The following is a 17,936-nucleotide window of genomic DNA, read 5'->3' as shown; positions in this document are numbered from 1 at the left end:
TTTTTTTTGGTTTTGGAAGCATACGGATGCAACTGATTATAACGATGCGGTAGAAAAATAGAGTGGAAAATGAGACGCCAAGAGAATTATTTTTTCGTTCGACTTTCACTTAAGTTCCAATTTTCTAGCTAAAGGGGCAAGAACGAAAGGGAGATCAAGTGGAAACGGTATTTATTAATATGCCAAGAAAGATGAAATAAATCTACACCAAGAATAAAATCCGACATTGTTACTATTACGAACATGACACAAGACGAGCGGGTGAATAAACTGAACTGGACTCACTTGTAACCAAATAAGGAGCATCTAACGCTAAGTATCATTTTGATCGCCAACGATAGCTACTAGGACGGAGATATCGTCATTCTTGCCACCAACGTAATGAATCCCTTCCTCGTTTGCTCGTTGTGAAAATGGAGAGGTAACCGCTTGCTGATCTTCAACTACCGTTCTAGCTTTTAGACATAACGAGTCGGAGATCATTTGTGGGGTAAACGGCCGCGGAAGTGCTGCTCCGGCACCACCGGGATTGGCATGGTCTTCGTTTGAGATCGTTGTGAACTTCAGCACTTCTTCTAAAATGTCTTCATCGAACAGATTATCCGCCAATCCATCCGATCCCAAGATGACAATCTAGTAACGAGTGAAAAACATGATCAAGAGTAAGAGGCCATCGAAGTAAGTTTCGGAATGTATGTGCAGGATGCGAGCTTACATCGTCTTTTTGCACTTTGATGTTGTACCGCTGAGCATCCCTGGTGGGCGTGGATTTGGAGTTGGTACCGATCTGAACGGGATAGTTGAAAGAATGTTGCTGTTCTTCGCTTCTGAAGATGAAATCGTTTCCGCGAATAACACTGGACAAACGGAGAGTCTAAGTAAATCGATGGATGATTGAATGTTCTACTAATTTGGGAAAAAAGAAAGGAGCTCACGAGCAACAACAATCTCCAAGATTGGCAATTCTCAGTTCGTCATCGCGAAGGATAGCAATCAAAGCAGTCGTGGAGCCTAATAAACCTTCTAGTTTTGATTCGTGGATGGAGCGTTCGAAGGCGTGTTGCAGGATTTCAACAGGGTCGATTGCATTGTAGGAGAGAAAGCGAACATCATCTATGTCTTCATATCGAGATATTTCTGTCGAACAATCTGGAAGATTGCAGATGGGTAGGGCCAAGACAGAAGAGACAAAAAAAACATTCATGTCAATTCGAGCCAAGGATTTTGGTTTATCGGTGGGATCAAGTAGACTCAACGATGCATGAGCTTGCTCGAAAACAACCCCGGATTCGCACCCGGTTTTCCACTCCAACCACCAACACCATCGGCGACGCCCAGGCTGTCACTTCTCAGAAAGTAAGAATCCTCTCCAACTTGAACACTGCTCATCGGGTTTAGCTTCTCAGCTTCAGGATTGATGCTAGTAGTGTTGGGGGTACTACTGTTGCTGTTATTGGAGTTGCCACCACCTCCAGCGCCACCATGGAAACGGTTCTTGGGAATTCCACTAGCGCCATTCCTGAAGACGAAGACGTTCTTTTTCTGTAGGAATGATGACTTCGATGGTTCTAGCAGTTGATGGTTCTTGTTGGATTGAGAGTGGCCGTAGAGATTGAGTGGACTGAATTGGTTGTGAGGAGACAGATGGGAGGTTGTTGATCTACTACTGAGGTGATGATAATCGTGGGTGGGATCCGGTTCGGATGAATGGTTAAGGAGGGTTGATGAAGTCTGACCGGAAGAGTTTGTGTGAGTAGATCTTGTTCCTGATTGATTTGAGGGTGATGAGGGGGAGCGAGAGTGGGGAGGGGCAGAAGAGGATGATGAGGCTGGGACAGTGGAAGGGTGGCAGGCGGATGGATCGATAGGTTGGAAGATCTGATGACCAGAAGGATAGTCGGATGAGTTGAGGCTGGCTGAGGGGTCAAAGAAGGAGAGTTGATGGTGATTGGGTGGAAGACTGGTGAGCGACCGATGGTTGATAGGAATCTTCTTTTTCTGGTGGTGTTGATGATGATGATGAAGGAGTTGGGGGTTTGTCGAGGTGGTTGATGATGAGCTGGTGGTTGTTGTTGAGGCCGGTCTAATGAGTTTGAACTTGATCGTTCGAATCGATTCCTGGTTGGGTTGCCGCTTGAGTGAGACCAGACTGAGCAGGGAGGCTCTTGAGTTCGGGACGCCCATCTCGACTGGGTTGGCTTGTCGATGTTTGTATGCTGACGAGGTAGCTCGGTGGAGTGCTGAGGGTGGAGAGCTGAGGTGGTTGGGGGCAGAAGTCGGTGGCGGAAAAAGGCGAGACGGTCAACAGGAAAGAGTTGGCAGAGCACCCGGGAGTATCCGACGCCCACCCGGGTGGGACCCCACTACATAATCCAGCTCGGGAGAGGCCGGCAGTAATAATATTGCCTCATCCGGTGGGATCAGTCATGTACAGGGAGGGGCATGCCGGGGAGGATTATGATGGGCTGGGGATTGCACAATGCTCCTAGAGAGCATCCTGGCCGTATTCTTTCTCTTTTCGACAAGATCACGTAATTATGCGTGGCAGACGCCAGAGAATCCTCAAATTTTATAAATTCACAGACTGCCATGATTAATATTACTCCTTGCAGAAAGAGATACATATAACCTTCAACACATTTTTACTAGAAATATTTTATCAGCGTATCTGTGATGGGTTTTCTGTTCCAAGGCAACATTTAGGCCCCGTTTGGCACCAATATAAATATAGGTGATATAATCACTGATTAATTCAATAAAAAAGACAAAATTCAACATAAAGCCTCCAAAAATTTTTTGTAGGCAACCTACAGTGCTGGTCTCCTCAAATTTGAAATCAGATTCAACTGATCCAGCCATCTTCAGCACCATAATACCATTATATCACTTTTGACCAATATGAAGCGATATAATGGCATTATGGTGCTGAAGATGGCTGGATAAGTTGATTCTGGGTTCACAGTTGAAGAGACCAGCACTTTAGGTTGCCTACAAAAAAATTTGGAGGCTTTATGTTGAATCTTGTATTTTTTATTGAATTAATCAGCAATTATATCATTTATATTTATATTGGTGCCAAACGGGCCTTAACCAAAAAATAAAACTCTTGCACTGTGGGTGAGAGATGGTAATCAGACGGACATCCCCGGGGGTACTCAGGCGGTGTACCGGCGGTACCTGCCCCCCATCGGGAGAGCTAAACACTCCTAAACCCGCTCGGTGGCTGGGACTGGCCATCAAGAGAGTGCCGACCCTCTTGCTGGCCAACGTAGCGGCCCGCGGGAGAGTGTACACCACGGTTCGGTGTTGAAGCAAGGTTGACGTGGGGAAATGCGTCGGCCCAACCCCCCCAAAGCCACCAAATGTTTTTGGTGGCCGACTCTGCACGGGAGGCAGTCAGAGCTGCAGTCCAATGCAGGCCTTTTTTTTTAAGTGCAGATTTGATTTGACATTGTGCACTATAGTGTATACCCTCCGTTTGGAGGTAAAAAAGCATATACAGGCTAAAAAAAACCACATCTAAATATTTGGAGAGTGCCCACATCATTTATAACTTGAAGTTAAACTGGCTTAGATTAAGGAATTGAAGGAGGAAGAGAAGTGGAAAAGAAATGTGCTATCATCATGTGTTCCATTGACGTCTCTTGCAAATTTGGAGATTGTGCGCCATTGTCAGGCAAGTCTTTGACCACAGCAAATGAGCAAACTTTTCATCTAGTCGGTTGACTGTCTTGTTGGAGGTGATCTGTTCTTGCAAGATACAGACGCAGCAGGATTGTGCAGTCAGAGCAGAGGATTTACACTTGGTTGAGTTGTGGTTTCCATGACATTTGCTGCATTGTGGGTTGTCTTTGCACCACTTTGCTGTGTGGCCCATCCGCCAGCATCAGAAGCATTGTGGTATTGATTGTGCGTAATGAGCTCCTTGATACAGTTCATTTTGGAGGAAGAGGCTGGTTCATTCTATCTTGAGTGCAATGTCTTTATCAAGGAGTTGAGGTACTATTGATCCATTCTTTTTTCCTTTGTCTGCTGGGTTGCTCAACCAGCGCGCCAATTGAATTAGGTTTGGATCAATCTGATTTTGTGTGCCGAGGGCATCTAAATGACCACAATTGTTGGGATCAAAAAGGGAGGGGATACCGTGTAGCAACATTGGGTAGTTACGGTATGGTTATTGTTAATGTACCGATATCATAACAGTTTTTCTCTTGTTACCATTACCATTAACCGTAACAGAAGTGCGCTACAATATTGCACACCCAGGATATTTGACATTTGACATCCGCATCCGTTACGATCTCTGCCCACATAGAGGGGCAGATATTGGACTACATATCACCGCGGACGTTTGCTCAGCACCTGTTTACAAGTGCCTTTGCACAATTCATGCCAACATTTGGTCCAATCCTTGTTAGTTACTGGTTCAAAGTTGGTTTGATGTTGGTTTGATGTTGGTCTGATCTTTGTTCAAAGAATGGTTAAGATGTCAGGCGCAATCTAACCGGATCCTAACTGGAATTGTATGAGATGTATTGTGGAAGGTACATGTAGAACATACACCATACCTATGCTGAAACTAAGCCCAACTGTGATCAGGTGGACTTGATCCACAATGTTGACCCAATCTATGAATGTTTTGACCTGATTATTTTACCTCTGTGTATACCCATACCCTGTACATTACTCTGATGCATGTTTTTGTATTTTTTTGGGTCAGCCTAAGTACACTTCAAAAAAATCCCAAAAGCACTCCACAAGTGTGTGTATGGAGTGCGCACTCCAATGATTGTTGGAGTACAGAGTAGAATACTCCAAGTTGGCTGGAGTGCAGAACCAAGGACTCAAGAGTCTTTGGAGTGCACCACCAAGAACTGCAGTGGCCAGAAAATGTAATGAGTGCCGGTGATTCCCACTCCATAAAATTAGAGTGCATATCCCAACACTCCATTCGTGATATGTCTCCTCCCTGAAAGGGGAGTGCAGAGCTCTCCAGCCAGAGCTGGAGTGCATATGGGGTTCAAGTTGAACCCCAGTCAAGCAGGGTATACTATGTGCACACCCTGTCTGGCCCACCCCACTGGATGCCCGCTGACACCTCTTGATCACCGGTACACCACAGGGGCAAAAGAAAAAAATCGTGATTGGAGTGGGATCTCCTCTTGATGACTGGTCCATGCCGGTAATTGAGGGGACTCACACCTCTCAATGACCAGTGTGTACAGGTCATTGAGAGGAGTTATTCCCCCCAATGACCAGTACAGACCAGGATGGAGGAGATTCACACCTCCTCTCAATGAGATGACCGGTACAGACCAGCATCAAGGAGATTCACACCTCCTCTCAATGAGATGACCGGTACACAAAGACTAGCACAGTGGTATTCGACGTGTTTTTTGGGCCCCTCGAATACTGTTTCATTGAATATTCGAGTACTTGGAGATATTTGACGGAAAAACTTCCAAAATACATCAAAAACACCAAAAAATTACATTTTTTGTGTTTTTGACTTACTTTGGCCCATTTCTGAGCCATAAATTTCTGAGGAAGTCATCCGTCAAAAATATCATGGTGCCAAAGAGGCTTGCAATATTGCCAGAGGCATATCTCATAATGACAGACGCACTATTCAGAGTGCCGGACACACTTTTGATAGTGGCGGACGCACTTTTGATAGTGGCGGACACACTTTTGATAGTGACAGACACACTTTTGATAGTGGTGGACGCACTTTTTATAGTGGCGGACACACTTTTGATAGTGGCAGACGCACTTTTGATAGTGGCAGACGCAGCGTAGCGCACGCTCTTTTGCGCCCTGCGTGCTTAGCATTGGCGCAATTGCGCATATCTGTGCTAACACTATGCTAAAATCTAAAATTTATCTGTGCTAACGCTATGCTAAAAGATAAAATAGCATTTCACCCTGTGCGCGTAGCGTCAGCGCAGATGTGCGCATAGTGCAGTGCAGATGCGCACAATTGTGATAACGCTACGCTAAAAAAGAGCGCATCTACGCTGCGCTACACTACACTAAAAGCTATGGTTAGCGTAGCTGACCCACTTTTGGGCCTTTTCAAACTCATCTGGGGCCTTTGCGCCCCAGAAAAGCTTGCATTGGCGCTCTACGCGCCCCTTTGAGCCATTATTTGAATTTATTCAAATATTCGAGCTTAAATTTGCCCAGGCATTATTTGACTTGAATCAAATACAAATACGAATACTTGAATCGATTCGATTCAATGTGCTAGTCTTTGCCGGTACAGACCAGCATCAAGGAGATTCACACCTCCTCTTGATGAATGGTCCGTGCCGGTCATTGAGGGGACTCACACCTCTCAATGTCCATCAATGTCCGGATTGTGCCGGTCATTGAGGGGGCTCACACCTCTCAATGACCGGTACAGACCGGTCATGAACAGGACGTGTTACTCCTCTCTCCCCTTGATATCCTTCCAGGTCATCAAGGGGACTTCCATCTCTTGATGACCGGTCTACACGGGTCATCGAGAGGAGTAACACCTTCCCTAAATGATCATAAGTCTGTGCCGGTCATCTAGGGGCAAACTCATCTTGAGCATACCACTCCTATCACCTTATTAAAACTTGCCAAGCAGAGCTTTGTGGTTCTTGTAGCTGGTAGTATAGAAGACTTGGTAAAGTTTGAACTGTCCTCCAAAAGTTGTTCAATTTCAGATTTGTAAACACTGGGTTGTTGCAAAAACTTTTTTTTGGGAGAAATGTCAATCGTGGTGGTTTGTGACATGGAAGTAGTGGTTAGTTCTGGATTTAGTATGACGTCTGAGATGGTTGGCAACTGTTCTGACGGAGGATGTATTGGAGATGTTTCCAAAGTAGATGGTCCCCGAGGTGTGTTGGTTTTAGGCCAATATGTTGGTGTTGGAATGACAATTGTAACTGGTAGTCCAAAAGGGTTCCTAACTATGCAATTGTGGGTTGAGATTGGGGCCAATGGTGGTGTGCCTTTGTCAATGTGCCATGTTATTTCTTTTGAAAAAACGTACAAGATTGCCAATATAAAAGGAGATGGGGAACAGTCTTTGTCAAAAGGGTTTGGTTTTTCCTCAACTGGTAAGGGAGGTAATGGAGGAAGATTTAGAAGAGCCTTGTACACCTTTGTTTGCTTGTGTTGGTGGAGGTAGTGGTCCTGCTAGTTCCGGTTGTTCTCAACAAGTTTTTACCATAAACCAAGCCAAAGCATGCCAAAAGTCGATGAAAACAGGCTAGCGTTGTGGTAGAGTGAAGACCCTTAATCTGTTATTTGTGAGAAAGGGAAAAACCCATGAGACTCCATTGCTCCTCCCCGCCCACCACTTGACTCCTCAACACTCCAAATGAGGAGTTTGCACACCCCACACTACAAAACAAGTAAACCCTAGATCCACATGCTGTTCCATTGTGAGGTTGCCATCAGGGGGGGGAGAAATGTTGCTGGACTTGGCGCGCTTGGGAGTTGGTGGGGGTGAAGAGCCCAACAACTCAAGTTGGTCAACAAGCAATGACGGCGAAGGCTTGCAATCTTTGGACTCGGCACGTGACGGGTTGAACAAATCAGGGCAGAGTTCCTGAAGCCTCTCAAAGCTAGACTTGCACTTCTGTGGTAGCAGCACTGCCAGCATAATTGGCTGGGTTGAGGTTATCCCAGTTAAACTGGGATGAAATCAATCAATTTAAACTTGGTTGATCTCAACTGATGAAATATAAATCCAAGGTACCCCCCTTGGATTTATATTTCCTTGGTCAAGATCAACCCATTTCAAATTGGTTGAGTGCATCCCAGTTAAACTGGGATGACTTCATCCCAGCCAAATATGCTGTCAGTACAGGCGGCGGGGAGGGGAGCCCTCATTGTCCTCTGAGAGAGGGGCCGGAGCCTCATTGCTGCGAGGCTGTGATTGGGTCTGAGCCGGGTGGGGGGAGGGTGTGTCAGGGCCCAAATTTAAATAAATGGAAATATTGGAGGGACTCAACTTTTTGGAGTCACTACTTAGTTCTTCTTCTTCTTGTTTGCCATTGTGCGAGCTGGGTTCCTGGTTTTCCATAACATGCAAGGTGGGTCGGAGTCTGCTAGCTGGGAGGCTGAGTTTGAAATGGGGAGACAAATTAAAATGACTGGGGTGATATCCATGTTGGTGATGTTTGACTTGTGATCAAATGTTGCTGGTGATGATTGATTTTTATTCAAAAATTGCTGGTGATGTTCAATTTCTGTTTGATTATTGGTGGCTGGGGATGAAAGTTGAAGTGAAATCAAATTGACTTTGAAAGCGGTTTGGAGGGCAATCCAATGATATTTTAATGGCACTCAAACAAGTTTTTCACTGGAGTTTATCCGGCAACTCCCGTGGATATTCCGGATATTTGCTGGATTGAGTTTTCACTTGATTATTCCTTGAAGTATTTCCCAAATATTGGGAAAAAAATCAAGGAGCATTTGAAATCCCAACAGGTGGGGCCACTTTGAATTTTTTCTGATAATTTCCCTTCACTTCAAACAGTGTGGTGATCAGTTCTGGAACTCATGTCAAATTGTCCACTGAGAAATCAGTGCGGCGCACAGGCGGTGCAGACACAGTGCGGAAACGGTGCGGAACGGAGCGGAGCGGAGCACACAACTGAAGGCGGCGGCGTGTGGAGCTTGACAGCGGAACTGGACTCAGACTAATCAGGCCAGCGCGGACTGGATAGCAGAGGTGGTGATTGGGGGAAGCCGTGGCAGGCAGAAGGGCGGCGTGTGGGATCCTGACATCATAGGCTAGACAGGGGGGTGGAAGCTAGAGAGAGGAGTTTGACGGCGGTTGAAGGCAAGCAGCGGAGACAACAGGAGTTGGCGTGAGAGAGGAGCTTGGCGGTTGACGTGCGTGTGTGTATAGCACTTGGAGGATGACAAGTGTGTGTGTGTGAACGGAGTTAGCGGATGGCGTGCGTGGGAGGCGGGCGGAGGATATCTTTTAGTTCTCTTCCTTTTCTCTATAAAACCTCAGTGGTGGAGGGAGGATTCTGTATCATCATACTCCCCACAGACTCTCTTTTACGGTTTTACTTTACTTTGCGGATTGTTGTGCTTCTTTTACTTTGCGTACGTTGCGGAGCAGAGTTTTACATTGCGGACTTACTTTATGTGTTACGGTTGTTCTTTGCAGAGTTTTGTGCTTGCTTTATGGCTGTTTTCTTGCGGTTTTTGCGGAGTTATCTTCTTTATGTGGCGGAGCTTCATTTTACTGTTTACTTTTGCGGAGCTTTATTATTTTACGTACTTTACTTTATTTATCCCACTCAGAGCCCTACAACGCGGCGGAGCTGTTGAGTGGAGTTTCTCCAGATCACCCGACTTTACCTGGGAATCATCTTGGAGCGGCGGGGTCCTGACATTTCTACGCAGTGACCACCTTTGTTCATCACAACGGCGTTCAGAAAAGATGCAAGGAAGTGCGTCTGTGTGTAGGCCCACCTCCCGCTGCACTCCCGGTAAGCAACCATTAAATAGGGGGTTCACGTTAGCCTGATTTCAACTGCTTTTCACAAATCTCATGCACGCTTCCTGTATAAACTTAAAAAAAAATGCTGCATAAGCATTCCCTTCAGCAAGGCCTTTACAGGTGAGGTCTTGCTGAGAACTCTATTTATTTTTCAGAATATCCTTGCATTGACCTGCATGAGCAGCCATCAAATTTTTAGCAAGGTTTGTAGACTGATTTTGAAATCAGGCTAATGTGAACCCCCCTAATATTCATGATGTGCAATGTTCAGGGCAAAATTATACTTGAAGAAAGGGAAACTGATGACTAACATGGGCACTCTTCCAACTTCCAAGAATCTCACTACAAGGTGTTCATAGATTTCTGGAATGAAGTACAAATTTAGGCCCCATTTGGAGCCAATATAATCCGGGCAATATATGAGTTTTTTGCCTGACATCTTATGTGACATCTGATCAGGTCCGCCAAAACTTGATCAGATGTCACAAAATTCCAGATTATATTGCGCAATTATATTGGCTCCAAACGGGGTCTTACATCGTTTGAATCACGTAAACATAGATTTCGGAATATGGTGGAAAGAGAGAGGTGGGAACGATGGTCTTTTGGCTTTTGGGTGTATTTCAGTTCTATGACCCGTTGCAATCAAATTAGAAGAGGGAGAGGAGAAGAGGGATTGCAGAAAGGAAAAGGTTATGTTACAATTCTAAACAAGCCAAGGCGGCACCAATGAAATCGACGATCCGAGTACAGATTTCTGGTTTGATCTCTTCAGCTTGATGTCCAGCACCAGATAGGATGACGCTCCAGCTTTCCGCAATTGGTTTTAAATGCTCATGATCAGGATCGGATGAGGAAGCGAGACCTTCGACTAAACGTTTGAGTAAAAGTTCCTTATCAACCTTACTAGGCATCGTCTCGTCCCTGCCACTGATCAAGACCATTGCTGCCACTCCATTCTTAGCCACAGGTTCCAAGTTGGCAGTGAGGAGTTCTGTGGGCAGATCAGAAGAAAAGAAATCTTCGCCCGCTGGATGATCTTGTAGTGATTTGGCCAAACTGAGCCACCTTGAAGCTGATATCGCACATCGTCCGCCCGAGAACATATCGGAAAACTCGGAGGGCACGGCCGCATTGTTTTGGCCCGCGTCGACAAGCTGTCTCAGGATCAGTGAAGATAAAGGATCAGGAGCCCGAATATGTATAGAGATAGAGATATAGTCGAATGGATATCAATGAACCTTCTGGGCCTCTTGTATAGACTTCTGATATGCTTCTTCCCCCAATGTGTCTAATATGTATTCACGATCACTGACGGGAGCTTGGAGGATGATTGCAAGAACCCCATCAAGCGAGTTGGAATTTGATGAATCATTTTGGGTGTTGAAAAGCTTGATAATATCCTGACACCCTTGAACCGCATACAAATTTACACAACTGTTTGTTAGCAAAATCATTAAGATATCAAGGCGACCAATAATAATCGGCCGACAAGACTAGTGCGCACCAGTCGAATGCCCAAGCAAGACAAATTGGGATTTGCCGATGGTTCTGAGATATCTGAGCAATTTGCGTATCTCTTGAGCATCTTTTTCAATGCTACCGAATCCGAATCCGGCGTAGGAAGAAGAGAGCAAGACTTGGATCAGGGAGAAATTGACTTCCTCGAGCGCTGCCGCCAGCAAGTCTATGTATGGGACTGCACATAAGCCATCACCTAGAAAGACCACATGACGCGGGTGTGATGGATTGTGGATTAGTATGACGGTACGGTCCGCGAGAAGAGCGGGAAAAGTGCGGTGATCGAGGCCGGCCGGGTGCTTACCAAGACCGCCTATGAAGATGACGGTGGAACGAGCCTCCAAGTCACCCGACTCGAATGCAGTCAATCTGTTCTCTTGATCATACTGAAGGTGCGCGGATGTACCGAATTGGGACCAAGTTAAGGACAAGACCAGTCAGCACTTTGGGTGTTCTTGTTCTCCTTGAGGAGGTAGCAGCACGCACGAGATGGATGAGGCCATAATTTGCTGGGTTGATAGCCAGTTGATCGAGAAGATCGAGTTTGGCAGATGACATGGTCGGTGGCAGCTGGCCATTCAGCCGGGCCGGCGGACAGAGTGCATACAGTGGTGATGACGTCATCATCTGATGATGATGTCATCACCATCAAATGTAATATTTATGTCAGCCACAGCGTGAGCGGAGCAGTGCACCACTGGAATAGCCCAGCCCGAACCCCACAGCACCATGGCAGGCCCAGCACCGATAGTCGAGCTCATCCCTCAGGTCCAATCTGTAAGTCTCCAAAACGAGCTCGACCGCTTGAGGAGTGCTTGGCCAACCGATGCCCGGAAACTGATCGATCCTATCTTCCTCCCGCCTCTCCAGTACGATTGGGGTAAGCTGGGGAAGGATGGCAGCAAGGTCGCCGAGTACTCGAAGCACTTGCCAAACTTTTGTTACGATCAAGACAAACCATATGCTGAAGTGAGTCGAGATCTGAACGTTGTACTGCTTGAGGCTTGGTCTAACCCATCGTGCACAATCTCCGGTTAAATTAAATCGCAAACGGAAAAAAACAAAAAAACAGCTTTGGATGGGTACACATTCCTCCCTACCATCAAAATTGATCGATGGCAAATTACTCTCTGACCATCTTTCGAGTGACCCGGTCCAATTACTCGGCAAAGAAATCTCGAACCAGTATGGTAGCCGCCTACCTTTCCTCTTCAAGGTCCTAGCCATCGGCAAGGCCCTATCGATCCAAGCCCATCCTGACCGTCAATTGGCTATCAAGCTGCACAAGGAGCGGCCCGATGTCTACAAGGATGATAATCACAAGGTATGTCACTCCATCTCGGATCCAATGTTGCTACCCCTCGTCTTTGATCGAGCTCACCATAATGGTTTGGTGATTATCAACGACCATCCAGCCTGAAATGGCGATCGCAATCACCTCCTTTTCTGGATTTTGCGGTTTCCGGCCTCTCAATCAAATATCGCAGTACCTCGAGAAAGTGCCCGAGTTCGCAGCTGTGATCGGCCAGGAAACTAGCAGCCGGTTTTTAGAGACCATCCCATCCGATGCATCCCAGCCTTCGATAACTAGTTCCACCTCTTCCGATCAAGCCAGCGTGAAGAAACATCAGATTGTCTTGAAAGAGTTGTTTGGAAAGTTGATGAACGCATCAACCGAGTTAGTCGCCGACCAGGTCCGAAAACTAGTCAAGAGGCTCGAGGGAGAAGGCGGTCGGGATAAGCCATTCGGAACGGACGAAGAATTGATCTTACGCTTGAACGACCAGTTTCCTGATGATGTCGGCATCTTTTGTACCTTCGTCTTAAATGTTGTTCGACTCGAACCAGGCCAAGCTGCGTTTCTCCAAGCCGACGAACCTCACGCTTATCTCACTGGAGGTTCGTTGGGCAATCTTCTCCACCTGGATACTCTTGATTTGTCTAACTCATGATTGCTTTCGATGTGCACGGACAGATATCGTCGAGTGCATGGCCTCCTCCGACAATGTCGTCAGAGCTGGTCTGACACCCAAGCTACGAGACGTGCCGACTTTGACGGACATGTTGACATATTCCTACGGACCCTCTGCGTCCCAATTGATGAAGCCCGATCTTTTCAAGTCTTGCAAACATACCACGCTGTACGATCCACCGATCGAGGAATTTTCGGTCTTGTTGACTAAGCTATCTTCAGGTGAACAAGACCAACACCCGCCCATCAATGGTCCAAGTATCCTGATCGTCACACAAGGATCCGGAACAATTTCGGTGGAAGGTCAAGAAGTCACATCCAAGCACGAGGGTCAAGTTTATTTTATTGCTGCTGGAATGCCGGTCCAAATCTCTGCTACACAATCCAGCTTTGTGTCGTATCGGGCGTTTGTGGAAGTTACTAGCCAGGCCTAAAACATCATGTGATACGTAGTAATACACCTTGGACACTGTTTTTTTCATTCTTGCTTTAGATCCTGATCGTCGGAGGTTACTATAGATGCTCTGCTACAGGGCTTCCTCTCACCAAACCCACCTAATTTGAATAGCGATTAACTAGAATTCGAGACAGCAATCATACTTGTGATACCAACCCTTATTCAAGTTGTTGGGTTCTTACTACTCAGAGCACTGTTTGGTACTGTGGTCGGTGTTACTGCTGGGGAATTAAACAACAGCACTGGTCAAAATTGGAATGCATCTGATGCCGAGCAATAACCTGGCCATTTAAAGAGGTACTTCAGCAGTTTGAGCAAATGCACTCACTGGTGTCCTGATTGTGGACAATTGGATCAGTTCGGTACCCCAATCACATGTCAAAAAGGTTTGATTATCAGTCATACAGGCACTCTATTGTAGTAATTTGGGATAACTGGGAGATTCATACATCTATAAATATGCCACAACCATAACCAACTATTATCTACAATTATGCGTACAAGAAAAGATGAAGTGATTAAAATGGACTAGTTCCATTATTCAGAATTCATTGATAACACTAATTGATGGAAGATCATTTTTCAAAGCCAGTTGTTCCTTGAGGCGTTCTTCTTCGGCCTCCCAGATCGCCTTGGTTTCCGGATTCGCTTCAAAATGGTTCAGACATTCAATGCATCGAATGTAATGAGCCTGTGAGACTGGTCCATAGCCAAGCATCATGAATTCGGGGAGAGTGTCGCCCATCGAATAGAAGTTATCAAGAGCGAGGCAGTCTTCACAGTACGCATCCGGACAAGTCTGACATCTGTATAGCATACCGCCTGCTTCGGCGGCACCTCGCTGGCAGCCCACACATTTGTGTTGACTGCAGATAAAGTTCAGGTTCGCAGGTGGTGTGTAGCCCATGCACTTGGAATGGGCAACTCGGGGACATTGTGCGCACAGGTATAGATTTCCGGGGTCATGGCAACACATACACGTTTCCTCATGTTCAAAGACCTTCTTTTTCCGCTTTTGATCTTGCAGTTTTGCGAGTATGACTGGATCACTCGTGAGCGTCTTGACTGCTTGCCATCGGGCGTTGTTAACCGACTCGGCTTGGACCGCGTGTCCATCGATGATTGTGATTGTCGCTTTGGAGGCTCGCTTGGATTGCAGGTTGTCCCATTCATGGAGTATGTCTTTGTTGCTTGCCGTGTATTTCTTGCCTTCGAATAGCCGACAGCGGACTACTTCAGCGCCCCGCAAGAGACCTAGCTCTTCTTCTTCAATCTTCTTGACGATTTCTTCATCGGAATGGGATGGTTCACAACCGCCGACTTCTATTTGAAGTTTCGTTTGCTCGATCTTGGCGAATTCCTTGGCTTTATTCAAGATTTCATCGAAGGAGGCATTCAAGAATTCGGTATATCCAGTGCGCTCATCATCATCAACTTTAAGTGTTTCGTCTGAATCGCTTGCTTGTCCCCAATGCTTGTGCAAGGAGCTAGCACCGCCACGCAGTATTGCACAAAGTTCGGAAGTAGACATCGAAGTTTTCATGGTGGTTTCCTCATCAATTGTTTCATCGCTAGTTCCCAATGTGTTATCAGAGTTAGTCCCCTTGGAGTCCAAGATCTTCAACGAAAGATAAAGCTTTTTACGTAAACGGCCGATCATCTGCTGCTCGACTGATTCTGCACAAATTAAGCGGTAGACAGTAACTTTCTCGGTCTGCCCGATTCGATGAGCTCGGGCTATTGCTTGGATATCGACTTGAGGGTTCCAAGAGGAGTCGTAGAGGACGACCGTGTCTGCAGCAGTGAGGTTGATACCCAAGCCACCCGCTTTAGTAGAAATCAAGAATATGGGAACGACTCGTGGGGAAGAAGATCCATGTGATCTGACGGTATCCGTTGTCTTGGATTGTTGGAAAATCCGAATAGCCAGGTTCCGTCGCGCGACAGGAGTTGAACCATCCAATCTGAGGTAATTTATACTACGCAAGTTCATAAAGTCCTCCAAAATGTCGAGCATAGAGGTAAATCCGGAGAATATCAAGAACCGTTTCCCCTTGGGCAATTCAGATTTTAACATCTTGTCAAGCATGACGAGCTTCGAGGATGCGTTGACAACATGTTCGGCAATTTGGAAGGGCTCGGGTTCCGAATTAGGCATCAGATACGGACTGTAAATTGGTACATGAAGTATTAGTGACTGGGAGCTTAAAAAATGAAGAGCGGGTACAAAGATCAAATAGAAATAAAACTCACTGATTGCAAACTTTTCTCAATTGCATCAAAAGATTCATTAATTTTCTATAAGATTGAGAATTCGTACTGCCTTCCTCACTTTCCAAAGCATACTGGATTTGCTGAGAGAGCTTAGCAGCCGGTTGAAAAGTTGACAAAGTCGTTCCAGGGGGGAGGATTCCTTCTGTCTTCAATGCCGCATCGGTCCTATCGGCTAGATTCTCATTATTTTCCGTTTTGATTGAGGGTCCGTTAAAGATATCCCTGTTTTTTGGTTGGGGGAGAGGTGACACTCAATTTTACATCGCTAACATAGAAGATAATTGTAAAAGCTTACTTTAAGGCGCTGGTATCACAACGCATGATCAATCGCTTGGTCCAGAATCTTTGACAACTGGACATAGGAATGTATACTGACCAGAATAAACGGTTAGGTTAGCAAAACATATCCAGGTGACTGAACGGAAAGAAGAACACGAACAGTCAATCTCCTCCCGGGCTGGAACAGATAATTCGCCTTTGACGCTGTCCTTGGTACGCCTGAGCATGAGCAGTTTCAATAGCGCGTGACTTGATTTTAGCATTTGCGAGTCGTAACTACCAGCGGTTAAGTCGAAAGCCGTCTTGAACCTTGCACGCGTGTGTTCAGGGAAAACTTCGGGTAAAAGCCAATGGAATAAGCACCATAATTCGATTAGGTTATTCTGTACCGGTGTTCCGGTCAAAATCAAACGGTGGGTCGACCTGATAGTCTGTAAGGATTGAGACATCAGGGTTTCGTGATTTTTGATCCGGTGGCCTTCATCCAAAATCACGTAGCCCCAGGAACGGTGCTTGAACCAGGATTCCTCGGCTTGATATGATTCATAAGAAGCCACGACCAGTTCTGGTGAGCCTTCACCCGGGGTTTGAACACCAAGTCCGATCAAACTAGCTTTGAGAGTCTTCCTGCGAGCGTGAGTGCCATGGAAGTTGATGAATGAGAGATTGGTCCAACGCTTGATTTCATTGCCCCAAGATGAAAGGACCGACAAAGGACAGATAATTAGATGTGGGAACTGAGAGCTCTCAGCAGATCCTTCTTTTAGATGAGCCAATAAAGCGAGGGTCTGCAGAGTCTTTCCGAGTCCCATCTCATCGCCCAAGATGCCGTTCATTCCGTTTGAGTGGAGATAAACCAGAAAGCTAAGGCCGGTGATTTGATAAGATTTCAACTCGCCCTTGATTGATTCCGGTTGGGGAACGCGCTTCCAAGGCGATACTTCGTTAGGGATTGGCTCTCGGTCAGCTAGGGTAACACCGTTGGTAGGTCGGTCTTCAATGTGCTTCTCAAAGTGTTTGCGCCTTTCTGGCGGCAAAAGTGATATGAACAGGTCACGATGCGTACTGAGATATCGTCGTTGACGCGCTCGAAACGAAACGATGGAGGCCTGATACGACGATTGAAACGCGTCCTGTTGGGCCTGCCATTCGGGATTGTGAGCAGGCTTTCGAGTCTTTCTTGGCTTCGGGCGAGCAGTCGACTTTGGCTTCTGAGCCACCACGGGTTTGTTACGGCTCCTTAAACGCTTTGCAACCGGACCATTGGCAGACTCATCATCGACGCGGCCGGTATTGCTAGTGTCGCTATCACTCAAGTCTTCGAACGGTCGCTTTGAGCTCATAATGATTGCTTCGGTTCTAATTTAAGCGAAGGTATCCAGAGGAATCAGTGTGCGTTCTGCGAAGGGGGTGGTGCACCGTGCGACCTTAAACAAGCCCCGACCATAGGTCCTCCTGGCCGCTGGGCGCGACGCCCTCGAAGAGCGTCGAAGGCGCAACTCGAGCGCTTTGAGGTGGGAAATGAAAAAAATACATTTATTTGCGAGTTACATAAATATGTGTACACTCAACTGGCAATATCTTTGCCTCAAACCATGGGCAGGAGGTCCAGCTATTTCAGCATTTCGGCAATGTTTTACCCCGGACATCACCAACTCCGTGCCCACTTTCAGTTAATTTTTCATCCGCCTGCTTCCTTTGTCTGCCACTCATTATAATTAACACTCGCTTATTGCTCGCTGTACTCAAAGAATACTGAGACTCAACTGTTTATTTTTTATTTTTGTTTGGCATCATAAAAGCAGGCAAAACATAAGTAAAAGAAAGCCGAATATAGATACAAGGAAGCAAAATCTGTTTGTTTTTCGATTGATATAAATCGAACTTATGTAGCGAGATGAGGCCTTTGAAGCCTTGAGTGATCAGGATGGTAG

At 46.2% G+C, this 17,936-nt stretch overlaps 4 protein-coding genes across 4 annotated transcripts; 1 reads left to right on the top strand and 3 right to left on the bottom strand.

The window, feature by feature from the left end:
- Positions 1-312: 312 nt before the first annotated feature.
- PtA15_5A6 (uncharacterized protein) lies at positions 313-2,184 on the bottom strand (the record flags this gene model as incomplete). The annotated part of the gene is made up of 4 exons (XM_053169489.1): positions 313-633; positions 716-857; positions 936-1,149; positions 1,257-2,184. 4 exons carry the CDS (start codon positions 2,182-2,184, stop codon positions 313-315), a joined length of 1,605 nt encoding a protein of 534 aa, XP_053019991.1.
- An 8,013-nt stretch (positions 2,185-10,197) lies between these two features.
- PtA15_5A5 (uncharacterized protein) lies at positions 10,198-11,578 on the bottom strand (the record flags this gene model as incomplete). Its single annotated transcript, XM_053169378.1, has 5 exons — positions 10,198-10,656; positions 10,741-10,910; positions 11,007-11,216; positions 11,325-11,406; positions 11,507-11,578. The coding sequence occupies 5 exons, from the start codon at positions 11,576-11,578 to the stop codon at positions 10,198-10,200; spliced, it is 993 nt and encodes a 330-aa protein (XP_053019990.1).
- Positions 11,579-11,749: 171 nt separating this feature from the next.
- Positions 11,750-13,426, top strand: PtA15_5A4 (uncharacterized protein; the record flags this gene model as incomplete). Its single annotated transcript, XM_053169268.1, has 5 exons — positions 11,750-11,797; positions 11,891-11,989; positions 12,093-12,344; positions 12,436-12,919; positions 12,996-13,426. 5 exons carry the CDS (start codon positions 11,750-11,752, stop codon positions 13,424-13,426), a joined length of 1,314 nt encoding a protein of 437 aa, XP_053019989.1.
- Positions 13,427-13,990: 564 nt separating this feature from the next.
- On the bottom strand, positions 13,991-17,345 carry PtA15_5A3 (uncharacterized protein; the record flags this gene model as incomplete). The annotated part of the gene is made up of 4 exons (XM_053169157.1): positions 13,991-15,617; positions 15,703-15,945; positions 16,019-16,094; positions 16,163-17,345. The coding sequence occupies 4 exons, from the start codon at positions 17,343-17,345 to the stop codon at positions 13,991-13,993; spliced, it is 3,129 nt and encodes a 1,042-aa protein (XP_053019988.1).
- Between the last annotated feature and the right edge of the window lie 591 nt (positions 17,346-17,936).

The sequence above is a fragment of the Puccinia triticina genome, chromosome 5A (assembly GCF_026914185.1).
Source record: "Puccinia triticina chromosome 5A, complete sequence".
NCBI lineage: Eukaryota > Fungi > Basidiomycota > Pucciniomycetes > Pucciniales > Pucciniaceae > Puccinia > Puccinia triticina.
This window is presented reverse-complemented; position numbering and strand designations above follow the sequence as displayed.